Source organism: Symphalangus syndactylus, chromosome 8, assembly GCF_028878055.3.
Source record: "Symphalangus syndactylus isolate Jambi chromosome 8, NHGRI_mSymSyn1-v2.1_pri, whole genome shotgun sequence".
In the NCBI taxonomy this organism is placed as follows: Eukaryota; Metazoa; Chordata; class Mammalia; order Primates; family Hylobatidae; genus Symphalangus; species Symphalangus syndactylus.
In genome coordinates this window covers 113,039,296-113,052,473 of record NC_072430.2, presented here as the reverse complement: position 1 = coordinate 113,052,473, position 13,178 = coordinate 113,039,296, and the positions used below count along the sequence as shown (strand labels likewise).

The 13,178-nt window shown below is 37.6% G+C and overlaps 1 protein-coding gene across 5 annotated transcripts in view; it reads right to left on the bottom strand.

Moving 5' to 3' along the window:
• The window catches only part of PTH2R (parathyroid hormone 2 receptor), an 85,183-nt gene that overhangs the window by 25,129 nt on the left and 46,876 nt on the right, over nucleotides 1-13,178 (bottom strand). For all 5 annotated transcript variants that reach the window (XM_055290423.2, XM_055290425.2, XM_063645034.1 and 2 more), the window contains exon 9: nucleotides 9,535-9,601. In XM_055290423.2, the coding sequence (XP_055146398.1) occupies nucleotides 9,535-9,601 (67 nt within the window). The remainder of the gene's footprint in view (nucleotides 1-9,534; nucleotides 9,602-13,178) is intronic.

Sequence of the window (13,178 nt, the reverse complement as noted above, 5' to 3'; positions counted from 1 at the left end):
AACTTTATATCCTAAAGTTAACCTATTTTTAAAACTATGCACACAGCTATATAAATGGAAAGATTTTTCCCATAAATTCAAGACACAGTTTGACAGGTTTTAGAAAGCAAGTGAAAAGAACGTGGCCACAAAATGCATATTAAGGTCTGTTTCATCACACTAGTCATGTGACCTATAACTGGGTGAGCTGTAGTTTTCTCCTCTAGAAATTGAAAAGATTGCATAAAATGAACTCACAAGCTCTTTAATTTTACTTGCTTTGTGCTCTTACTTTGCCTGTTTCCTCTTCCCAGTTCCCCATGATTTCTATTTTATATGCATGTTTTGTTTTTCCAACAAGTATTTATTGAGTGGTCATTCTGTGCCAGGAAACTAGCTAAGCTCTAGGTATCATAAGTTTAGAAAAAAAAAATGGTTCTTGTTTACATAAACCTTGCAGTTCGGTGGATGAGAGGGACATTCAACAATGAAAGACAGGATATACTGTGATGTTGAAAAGAAAAAGCCTTTCTGTGCCCTGTAGATTATGATTGGTAATCTAATTTAGATTGGAGAGCATCAAGGTCACAAAGAAAAAGTAGTATTTCAAATGAGGCACAGGGGGAAGTACATTTCAACCTTCTAAAAGTACAGTGGGGCATGTAGAACAGCCCTGAGAAAAACAGAGGCGGACAAGGTCAAGCAACTGACTGGAAAACAACATAGCCAGGGTGTGGCATGTAAAGAGGCACAAGCACGAGTGAGGCATCTTTGCTGGATTATCAGAGATGTTAGACTTTATTATAAGTGCATGGAGTTCATTGGGTAGGGACATTGATCCTGAAGTCAGAACCCAGCTCCATCACTTAATATTGGGTATTCTTGGGCAGTTTCCTTATTTAGAGTTATTGGTCGGATTAGATACATTGATATACATAGAACATTGAAAACACTGCTCAGTACGTTGTAAGAACTATGTCATGTTTGTTGTTGTTATTATCTTCATCCTGCCTGGCTTCACCAGACAGAACAACTCAGAAGAAGGAGCACGACACTCTGCACACATGGAGGTTAAGTTCTGGGCTTATTTCTCCCTTTACAGACACGTTCTAAAGTAAAATGAGGGATGTAGGCTTCATGGTCCCTAAGAATGTGGGCCTGAAATCCCAGGAGGAAAATATATAGGAGAGTTTTGCTGGAAATCACTGCAAGAGCATTTCATTATCAGATTAGCCTAGAGATGTCAGCTGCTGCATAGGAGATGGTGTAAGGCCAAATACAAATTTAAAAATAAGAGGCTTCATTCTCCCTGTTGAAAATGGGAGAAGAGATTTCACTTTCCTCCTTTTTCCTAGAGCATTTACCTTAGAAAACTTGTGTGTACTTTCTCATGTCTTTGAAATGTTTTTTTGTTTTTTTGTTTTTTTTTTGAGACGGAGTCTCGCTCTGTCGCCCGGGGTGGAGTGCAGTGGCGCAATCTCGGCTCACTGCAAGCTCCGCCTGCCGGGTTCACGCCATTCTCCTGCCTCAGCCTCTCCAAGTAGCTGGGACTACAGGCGCCCGCCACCACGCCCGGCTAATTTTTTGTATTTTTTAGTAGAGACGGGGTTTCACCGTGGTCTCGATCTCCTGACCTTGTGATCCACCCGCCTCGGCCTCCCAAAGTGCTGGGATTACAAGCGTGAGCCACTGCGCCCGGCCTGAAATGTTTATAAATCCTTTTGAAGATTAGATAGGCTTTGGTTAGCTTTATGGCCCAGGAATGTCTTTCGCAAGGACCTAGGAACCATCTTTTTGAAATGCTAACATCAAGAGAGATAGCATCCCTATCTCTTGGTTTTTGTAGAGTAGAAGCTTAACTTCTGTAGGCACCTATCTTGAAGTTGCAGAACTTCCTCCTGCCATAAAGAAATGACAAGCTTGTTTTTCCTCCAGTAAAGCTACTTAGCCACAACAGGTGGTCACCCCAATTACCAGGTAAAATTAGGATGAATCATGTGTAGCATATAGTATTGTCAAGTCCGTCTTACTTGAGAACTAGTTATTGTGTCTCTTGAAAACGTGTATATAATGCGTTATAACTGCTTGGCTATAAAAAGGAGTGAGATTTCTTTCTCTTTGCAATCTCTTAGCAGATTGTGTGTAACGCACACCACATTCTGGTTGAATAACTTAATACTAAAAGTGTTTTTCTTCTGTATTACCTTTGTGGAGAAGATTTTTAGGTTAGGAGAAGATTTTTGTATTAAATTATATTTCCCCAATAGTAGAAAGCTAGGGGGAAAAAAAGAAAAGAAAAGAAAGAAAAGAAAATAAAACTTGCTCCCACCATTATAACAAACAAATGCTGGATAATCTGACAAAAATTTTTTTAACTTTTTAAAATGCATCAGAGAACAAAGTTACAGGATGACCAATTAACTCGAAATTTAAGGAAAGTCTGACATCTCCAAGGAGGATGGAATGTAAGCACTTGCTTCCCTGGCGCAGATGCCAAAAGCTAGCTGATAAGAAGAATTTGGCTGAAATGTTGAAAAATTGTACAAACAACGAACTATCCAAAAAAAAATTAAGAACAAAATCAATTTACAATAACAACAAAAAGAATAAAATACTTAGAAATAAGTACCAAAAGCACAGGCAAGAAAAACAAAAATTAACAAGCAGGATTGCATTAAACTAAAATGCCTCTGCACAGCAAAGGAAACAATCAATAGAGTGAAAAGGCAACCTGTGAAATGGTAGAAAATATTTGCAATATTTATGTATTTAATGTATTCAATAAAATTAATGTATTCAATAAGGGGCTAATATCCAAATTATATAAGGAACTCAGACAACTGAATACCAAGAAACAACCCAATTTAAAAATGGGCAAAGGAGCTGAATAGACGTTTCTCAAAAGAAGACATACAGCTCTAGCTCACCAAGCCCAAGTGGGGTGAGTTAGGAGGTCTCTATGCCATGCAGATTGCCCTCAAAGCAACCTACAAAAAAACTACAAAGGCCAGTGTGCCATCTACTGGAGGGGTGAAGAAACTTCACCATTAACAGGCTGGATACCAAGGCACTTGGTGAAATTAGATGTTATCAGAAGTCCACTGAATGCCTAATCCATAAACCTTCCTCCTAGCATCTGGTGCAAGAAACTGCTAAGGACTTCAAAACAGATCAGCACATCCAGAGCACAGCTGCTGGTGCTTTGCAGGAAACAAGTGAGATCTATCAGGTTGGCCTTTCTGGAGACACCGAGATGTGTGCAATCCAGGCCAAATGTGTAACAATTATGCCAAAAGACATCCATGCTGCATTCATGGAGAACTTGCTTGACAATCCACTATGATGGGAAACATTTCATTCTCAAAGAAAAAAAATAAAAAGCTCTTCTTCCTCTTATTGGTATTTCTGAGCGTTAGATTCCCCCTGCAGCCACCCCCATGGAGTCAAAAGGCGCCTAAGTAAATGACTGTGAGTGAAAAAATAGGGAATAGAAATCAGGTATTGGCAGTTTTTCCATTTTCGTTTTTGTGTGAATTTGTAATATAAATGCATGGAAACAAAGTATTAATGCACACCAAATGTTTCAGCTGAACAAGTTTCAGCAGTTTCACCTTTACAGCAGTTATAAATAGACCTATTAAATTTTTCTGAACAATGCCAGCATTTGGATTTTTTATAAAACAAATTTCTTGACAGTAACTAACTGGTGTTTGTAGCACTTTTATCATACAGTAAATTCCATCCATTCACTATACTTTTCTGAATAATCCTACAGGCAAGTACATGTTTTTAATGTTGTTTTTGCACTGTTCCTGTCAGTTTGCTACAAAAACGCATTAAACTACTTAAAAAAAAAAAAAAAAAAAAGGAGTTGGCCCCACGGTGGCTCATGCCTATAATTCCAGCACTTTGGGAGGCCAAGGCGGGTGGATCACTGAGGTCGGGAGTTTGAGACCAGCCTGGCCAACGTGGCGAAATCACGTCTCTACTAAAAATACAAAAATACGCTGGGCATGGTGGCACGTGCCTGTAATCTCAGCTACTTGGGAGTCTGAGACAGGAGAATCACTCGAACCCGGGAGGCAGAGGTTGCAGTGAGCTGAGATCGCGCCACTGCTCTCCAGCCTGGGTGACAAAGTGAGATTCCGTCTCAAAAAAAAAGACTTACAAATAGCCAACAAGTATGTGAAATTAGTATCATCACTAATTATCAGAGAAATCCAAATCAAAACCACAAGCTATCACCTCATACCTGTTAGAATGGCTTCATGTGGCTGGGCATGGTGGCTCCCACCTGTAATCCCAGCACTATGGGAGGCAGAGGCGAGTGGATTGCTTGAGCCCAGGAGTTTGAGACCAGCCTGGGCAACATGGCAAAATCACATCTCTACAAAAAATACAAAAATTAGCCAGGCATGGTGGCACATGCCTGTAGTCCTAGTTACTCAGGAGGCTGAGGCAGGAGGATCACTTGAGCCCAGGAGATCAAGGCTACAGTGAGCCATGATTGCACCACTGCACTCCAGCCTGGGTGACAGAGTGAGATGGTGTCTCAAAAAAACAAACAAACAAAGAATAGCTTAATGGCCGTTGGTAGTTCAAAAAGACAAAAGATAAACGTTAGCTAGGATGTGGAGAGAAAAAAAAATGTGTACCTTGTTAGTATGAATGTGAGTAGGTACAGTCATTATGGGAAAAAAAATTAGGGGTTTTGTTTTGTTGCCCAGGCTGGTCTTGAACCCCTGGCCTCAAGCAAGCCTCCTGCCTATGCCTACCAAAGCACTGGGATTACAGGCACAAGCCACCATGCCCAGTCTTCCCATTTTATAGATGGCAAAAGTGGACCCTGAGTTTTTAAAACTTGCCCAAGCCTAGCCTGCCCAGTAAAATTTCAGCCTGCACATTCAACAGAAGGGCAGGCCTGGGATGCTAACAAAGACAGCCTGGCCCAGAATCTATGCTGTAACTACTGTGACACATTTGGCATCACTCCCAAGAAAGGGCAGACCTCCTTGGTCCTTCATACTGTGTCCATGTGCATCTCAAACGGGCTGGACAGACAAATCATGCACTGGTGTGGCAGAGCTTTCCCCGTCTTTACATCTTCACGCAGACCTGGAGAGAAGAGACCTCGGGTACCCGTCAGGTTCACCACAGGGGCGCTAACTTACTGTCTCCTTGGTTTGCCAGCAAGTCACGGGGAAGATCATAGAATGTACTTAGGAAGAGGTTTCTTTTTCATCAAATATTTATTGCATTTAATAACAGGACCTCACATAGGAAGAAAGCGAAAGTGAAAATAACATTATGTTATACTTTTCTCACCTCGTGTTTTATTGTGTTTGAATAGAAGGTGAATCATGGAATGGTTTACCTAGAAAATTACAAAAGTGAGAGCTTAATAACTTTTTCAAAACATAAATATCGATTTCTCGATTATAAAGTAAAGCCTTCTGATACCCCTAAGATGGAGAATACTAAAATTTTAACAAAAGGTTAAAAATAAGCTCTACTCCTACCAACAAGAGTTAATAATTATATCATTTTGGGTAGATAACGTTACAGCCTTTTAAAAAATAGTCACACCAATGGTATGCCAGGTTTTATGGGATATAAGGAGAGTGGACATTCTGCAATCAGAAGTGCCTATGCACAAACAGAGAAGCAATCATGGTGTCATCCTAGGGGACCATGGAGTCTGGGAAGCCAGATCATCCCTGGGAGTCCCCTCAGGTCTGAGCGTACACTGTGTTAGCCTTATTGCTGTCCAGAAACCAACATTATTTTTATGACTTTATGGAGACATTTTTTAAGTTAATGTGTTGCAGGGAGTAGGAGAAATCTACCTGGAGTGTGAGCAAGTTATTAACACGTGAAAAGTAAAAATGATAATAGCTAATGCTTATAGCACTATGCGCCAGCCACTGTTCCTAATGCAGCCCAATGATTAACTCTCGTAATCTACACTATTATTCCCATCTTGTAGATGGCAAAAGGGGAGTGTGAGTTTAAGTAACTTGCCCAAGGCCAGCCTGTACCATAAAATTTCAGCCTGCACCCTCAACAAAAGGGCAGACCTGGGATTCTAACGAAGGCAGTCTCGCCCAGAGCCTATGCTGTAACCACTGTGACACTGTCAAGTGGTCAGAAAAGGGCTGTCTGAAGAGGTTGTCCATAAGCTGGGACCTGAAGGAAGAATGGACAAGCAGGAGGAACAGTACATCAGGCATACAGAACAGCACAGGCAAAGGACCTGAGGTGGGAACAGTGTAGCATGTTCAGGGAACTGAAGAAAGCCATTGTGTGGAGCTGAGGCAGCAGGAGGGAGAAGATAAGGTGACATGAGATGGGGGAGGTCATGGAAATGAGGAGAATGTGCATGCCAAGTGTGAAGGGACAGAGCTCAGAATTCCACGCCCTAACTCTCTCAGACCCATGTCCTTTCCACTTCACATCACTGTGGCTTAAACCCCCACCCAGCAGACACCCACAGTGGTTACCCACTGCCAGCTTCAACAAAGCCCTGAGATCTTTCCAAATGAAAAACCTGATTCCTTCACTTTCCAATGTCTAAACCTTTGGTTGTCACCCCTTGCAGGATTAGGTGTCAATTCTTTAGTGAGGCTTAGAAGCTCCTTCAGGGTCTGGCCCAGCCTCCTTTTCAGCTTCAGCTCTTGACACAATTCCACACCCACACTCAACCTTGGCACAGACCATTGGAATGTTCTCGTACCACTTGCCAACCTGTGATGAATAAATTTCCCCCATTAATCACTACCACCTTTGCTCATGATTTTGTGTTTATTATTTATTTCTAATGCAGATATTAAATTAGTTTTTTTCCAAATGTTAATCATGCTTACAAAGCTCTGGTCTTTGGCATTCTAAGTGAAATAATCACTGTCCTTGGAATCCAGGTTTTAAAACATATCAACTTGGGTTCACTATGTATAATCCAAACTCCTGGATTTCCAGGATTTCTGTGTGTGCTTCAAGTTGATCCTCTGAACCGGTGCCACTAGCAATCTAACTACCTGGTGTTACACATCACACAATTATCCACACAGGCCTTCCACATTCTTATTCCCAGGAGGGTCAAATCTCTCTCCTAGGAGCTCTATATTCTTGAGGTGTATCTTCTTGTCTCTTGAGGTATTTCCCTCTTTTGAATTGAAGACTATACCTTGGAGCTTTTCATTATAATTCTATTTTTTCTTTCCTTTAGTTTTCCACTTGCTTTTTTAGTTTTTCTCTTTCATAACTCAGCCATCTCTAAATTATTGATTAAATAAGTGAATTATTTAGTTCAAATCCAATTCTTGACATTTTATGAAAACTTTCAGATACACTAGTAGATTGTGAGTAAGTTAAGAACCTTCAAGGGAATTGTGATAACACTAAATTATAATAATGAAACAAAAAGGTAACTTAGTGAACAGAAAGATATTCTTGAGTCTCAGCTGTGATTTCTGAGATTAAATCAACTTCATAATATAGGAAAAGTACTTCAGAATTCTTAGCTTAGAACTGTCATAATTTTAGCTCAAGAAGATGAAAATGGCCTTCTACATTAATTTTCTTCAAAGTTTATTGAGTGTGCCATCACTTCTATTTCTCCTTCACAATGGCGAATCTTCTAGCTTTTAATCACCTAGCTTTACTGTTTCACATTGCAAGTTACAAATCTCAGAAAATAAATTTTTCATCCATGTTGATGATGTGAGTGAGTTAGATCTGTAAACAAACTATAAAGCTTTGGATAAAAATCAGTCATTTCCATGGAAAATGCCCTAGGATTTCCTTTTCTCCACTGTCCTTTGCTTCAATTCCTGATAATTTTACAAGGATCTCTTGGATTTCAATAGGTCCTTCCTTTTCATCAAATGTAAAATCAGACTTAATCGTTATATAATCATTATATTAAAATGTGGGTAAAATTAAGAGCATTAATTAACTCTTACTGGTCAGTCTCAGTACAAGACACTGAAGGCAAAGAAAAAGTAATAAGATATAGATTGTTCCCTTAAAAAGATAATAGTAAGATATGGAGAAGCAAACACACAGAGGAGGAACTAGAAAGGAAGAAATTAAAAGGCTTGAAACTGTAAATAAGGATTAAATACCAATGAGTGAAAGGGAAATCTGAGCAGTTAATTTTTATCTTTAAGTTCACTGATGTCTCTCAGGGATATAGTTACAGATCTAGGATTGTTTATCACTAAATTAATATAGCAGCATTTCATTTACATTAAAAATTAAAAATACAGGTGTTTATACATTTAAGCCATGCATTCATCCATAATCGATTTTTGAGCTTCTCCTAGGATATATGACATTGGCACCAATTTGTTAATAGGATGGCTTAGCAAGGATACAAAATAGCTTCTCTAAACATGTTCTGTATTTTATTTCCCCTCTCTAAACATTTATTTCAATGGGCTTCTAAACTGAAGACTCCTTTTGATCTCTCCTATTTTCTTTATGCATTTTTCCTATGAGGTAAATAAGCTTTTATCTGATTCTTTGGATGAGGTTACAATACCTTAACTACATTAATAACTGCCCTTCTGACAAAGTAGGTGACACATTGTCCAAAAGAAAACAAGAAGAATATGAAACTGGGAAACAAAGAAAAACATCAAAATTAGTTAATAATCAAGTTGCTACATTGTTTTCTAATTTAACATTTATTATCAAGATAGTAATTGTTTTTTTTAAAATGCTTGTAATATGTATTACATACATGGACACCAGGAAAACACAAGGTGGTATAATCTCTTTAACAAGCCTAAAGAAGCTGATGCCTTAAAGTCTTCAAAGAAGATCAAGAGTAAACATTTTGATAAGTTTTATTAGATACAAAGAAGTGTGTGATTTTGTTTTCCTTTGCAACACAGATGCAATGTGCACTGGAAATATTATAGGCAGATAAGGTCCAGTGCAACATGCATTGTGGTCTTTCTCCCTATTACTAGGTTAGTGAAAAAGTAATTGTGTTTTTTGCCATTACTTTCAATTCTAATATTCTATCTAATACCTATTAGATAGAATTATGTGGGATATTTCTTGGTATAGGATGCACTTAACTCCTTGGGGGAAGTATGCCAAATAAAAGCTTTAGGGAATACTTTATACATCATATTACCATTCTTCTCTCTCAGTAATTTCTCTGCTTTCCTGCTATTCCACATTTTCCTCCCTGCCACACCGACCTACTACCAGGTGATCAGAATGTTAAAGTGGTAAAATAATATAATGGATGAAAAGGAGACATAGGGCCTTCCAACTCCCTAAACATATAAATGCTCATAGATATTTTGAAGTCTCAGAATTGACCCCAAGTGTTAGCTGATTAAAGGAAGGCTTTCTGCATGGATCTCAGTGTCAGTCACAATAAGCGTCTGATCTCTGTTCCAGACTCTCCCAATAGATGTTGCTGTACATGAGAGTTCCTGAAATCTATTGTAGAATGCACTGACAGACACACTTTCTCTGGATTTTAGCAGCAGGTTAATTTTTCATCTCTTTTTTAACTATATAAACTTTTAAACTTACCCCAATAGCTGCTAAGATTGGTGCTTGATAAATCCACTTGAAGTCTCCAGCACTGAGTTCCCAGCACCTGAGACATTGAAAAAAAAGCTTTCATGAATAAATTGGCAAAGCAAATGGGTAGTATTAAGTAGAATTTTAAGTTTTACCAAAAACTCCAACCCCACACTTCCAATTAAGAAACAAATAGACAAAGAAATCTTATCTTAAAACACCCAACCCAGTGGAGGGAAAAAGTGTAACAGGTATTGATTTTCATATTATTAGCTACCCCTTGAAGATGAGTAGAGAATTATAAATATTACTGAATTACTTTTATTGTGATGAGAGTCAACCATGTTTCCAGAGCCACAAAAGGTAATAGTCTTCTAAATGTCATACAATTGATACTTCACTTTTACTATTATTAGAATGAGCCATGATAATTTAAATTCACTGATAGAGAAAGTTCTCTCTCACAGACATTACAGCAATTCTATTTTACTTCAAAAATTGTAGAATCCTTACAATAATGCAAGTTATTCTTATCCATAGAAATGCAATAGAAAATGAATGCAAACTATTCTTGTCCATAGAAATGAAAATTAGCTGTGATGTTCAGTGGAATGTGATTAGTATCCTGTAAGTATTGAGTAGTTTTTGCATTTATTTGTAAATTTTTGGTATTTATTGTACTGAATGTAAATGTGGTTCTTTAGATTTCTCCTTGGAATCAATCATAACTTCTTAGTAGTTCCCTCATTAATTAATAAGGTTAAAATATATCTAGACAAATATAAATCAAAACCACAATGAGATATCATCTCACACCAGTTAGAATGGTGATTACTAAAAAGTCAAGAAATAACAGATGCTGGTGAGGTTACAGAGAAAAGGGAACCCTTATATGGTGTTGGTGGGAGTGTAAATTAGTTCAACCACTGTGGAAAGCAGTATGGCGATTCCTCAAAGAGCTAAAAGAAGAACTACCATTCAACCCAGCAATCCCATTACTGGGCATATACCCAGAGGAATATAAAGCATTCTACCGTAAAGACACATGTATACAAATGTTCATTGCAGCACTGTTCACAATAGCAAAGACATGGAATCAATCTCAATGCCCATCAATGACAGACGGAATAAAGAAAATGTGGTACATGTATACCATGGAATATTATGCAACCACAAAAAAAACAAGATCATGTCTTTTGCAGGAACATGGATGGAGCTGGAGGCTGTCATCCTTAGCAAACTAACACAGGAACAGAAAACCAAATACCACATGTTCTCACTTATAAGTGGAAACTAAATGATAAGAATTTGTGAAGACAAAGAAGCAACAGACACTGGGGTCTACTTGAGGGGGGAAGGTAGGAGGAGGGAGAAGAGCAGAAAAGATAACTGTTGGGTACTGGGCTTAATACCTGGATGATGTAATATTATGTACAATAAACCTCTGTGACACATGTTTATCTATGGAACAAACTTTCACATGTACCCCCAAACCTAAAATAAAAATTTTTTTAAAAATCTTTGACAGGTGTTCATTTTCTATTTGTATAAGATCCATGACCTTATCTTAATTTTAAAAAGTTTGCTTTTAACAGTACTTAATTTAAAAATTATATAATTTGCCTTTTTTTTATATTTGGTGCTTCCCTTCCACCCTGAGTTTAAGTTCTACATGGGCAGAGATCACTGTTGTTTTTGTGTTCTGATGTATTGCAAGTCCTAGAACAGTATGTAGGTAGTCAATAAATATCTATTGGATTGAATGACATCAATTGAATTCAAATTAAGTTTTACTCATGCTCACCCAATCTGGTTTGTACTAGTAAAGATCTTACATTGGAATAAATAGTACAGAAATAAGAAACTAGTACCACTTGGCACTTTAACATAACACTTGAAACAGTCTTTTCTAACTAAAGACACATAAATAAAAGTCTTTAGTTTCTTTCTCTTTTCAGAAAACCCAGTATTGATTGTGGCAATGGTAAATAATATAAAGAAATTTGTGGGATATGATGATAATTTTTTAATTCTAGATAATAAAGTTATCACAAAGTTAATTTTTATTAATGAGCAAGCTATAGATAATAAAATACCATTTTGACTTTTCCTTAAGGGTAAAACATTTTCAGTACATACTAAGAACTACATTTTTTTAAAGTTTAACTTTTACATATAGGCAATATGTTCTCATTTTTAAAATCAAACTATATAAAAAGACAGCCATTGAGATGTCTCAGTCCTCCCCGTGTTCCTATCTGCCTCTGACCCCATCCCTCTCCTTACAGATAACATCTTTTATTACCTTATTGTGTATGCTTCCCATGTTTATGCATACGCAAACAAATACAAAGGTTATATTCTTACTTTCCTCTGTCATACAAAAATGTCATGTATGCACTATTCTGCAATTTGCTTTTTCCTTTTAAAAGTGTATTTTTATTTCTTTGCATATCCGTACCAACAGAGCTCAGCAGCTCCGCATTCCACTAGGAGAACATACCACAGCCAAATCAACCAGAACCTTACACTTAGAATGCCAAAGACCAGAGCTTTGTAAGCATGATTAACATTTGGAAAAAAACTAATTTAATATCTGCATTAGAAATAAATAATAAACACAAAATCATGAGCAAAGGTGGTAGTGATTAATGGGGGAAATTTATTCATCACAGGTTGGCAAGTGGTACGAGAACATTCCAATGGTCTGTGCCAAGGTTGAGTGTGGGTGTGGAATTGTGTCAAGAGCTGAAGCTGAAAAGGAGGCTGGGCCAGACTCTGAAGGGGCTTCTAAGCCTCACTAAAGAATTGACACCTAATCCTGCAAGGGGTGACAACCAAAGGTTTAGACATTGGAAAGTGAAGGAATCAGGTTTTTCGTTTGGAAAGATCAGAGAGGTTAGGTTGTACATCTGCTGTTCCAGAACCAAGAAGTAGCAGAACAAGCCTATAAGACAGCTGTACCTGAGCTCCTTCTCAGCACACTCCCATTTAGTGCCAGGTACTATGCTAAGTGTTCATAATAATGTATTAATGTCATTTATACATTATTATCTCTGCTTTATACACGAGAAACTGATACACAAAGAGATCATGTGTTTTGGGTCCATTGGTCCCTAACCGAGCAAAGCAGTTAAATCAAGATTTGAACTCAGGTCTGTCAAAATATAAAGAAAGGATTCTTTACTATTTAATGCAAATGTACCCTTTACACTTAAATGGTTATTTAAATGTATTAGGTGTACCATGATACATTAAAATGTATTCTTAAAAATGATACATTTTAAAAGATTTACAGCATTGTTGCCCCGTACTTTAAAATGATACATTAAATTAGCTCCATGCTACCTGGAAGAACTTAATGACTCACAGTTAGAGATAAATTCCACTTCTAATGTGTGTTTATTATTTTAAAATATTTAATTCTGCTATAGAAGATATGATAACAAATGGGATGGATGAAACCCACAGTTTGCATTAAATATAGATAAGGATGAGTTAGTAGACCACATGTGTGTTAAACACAGGTACTAAAGACACATGAGGCAACTGGGCTCTAAACATTCATAATATACTAAATATACAAGAGCCACAAACAATCCCTGATACACAGGAAGTTCTTAATATTTTTGAGGGCATCATCAGCCACTGAT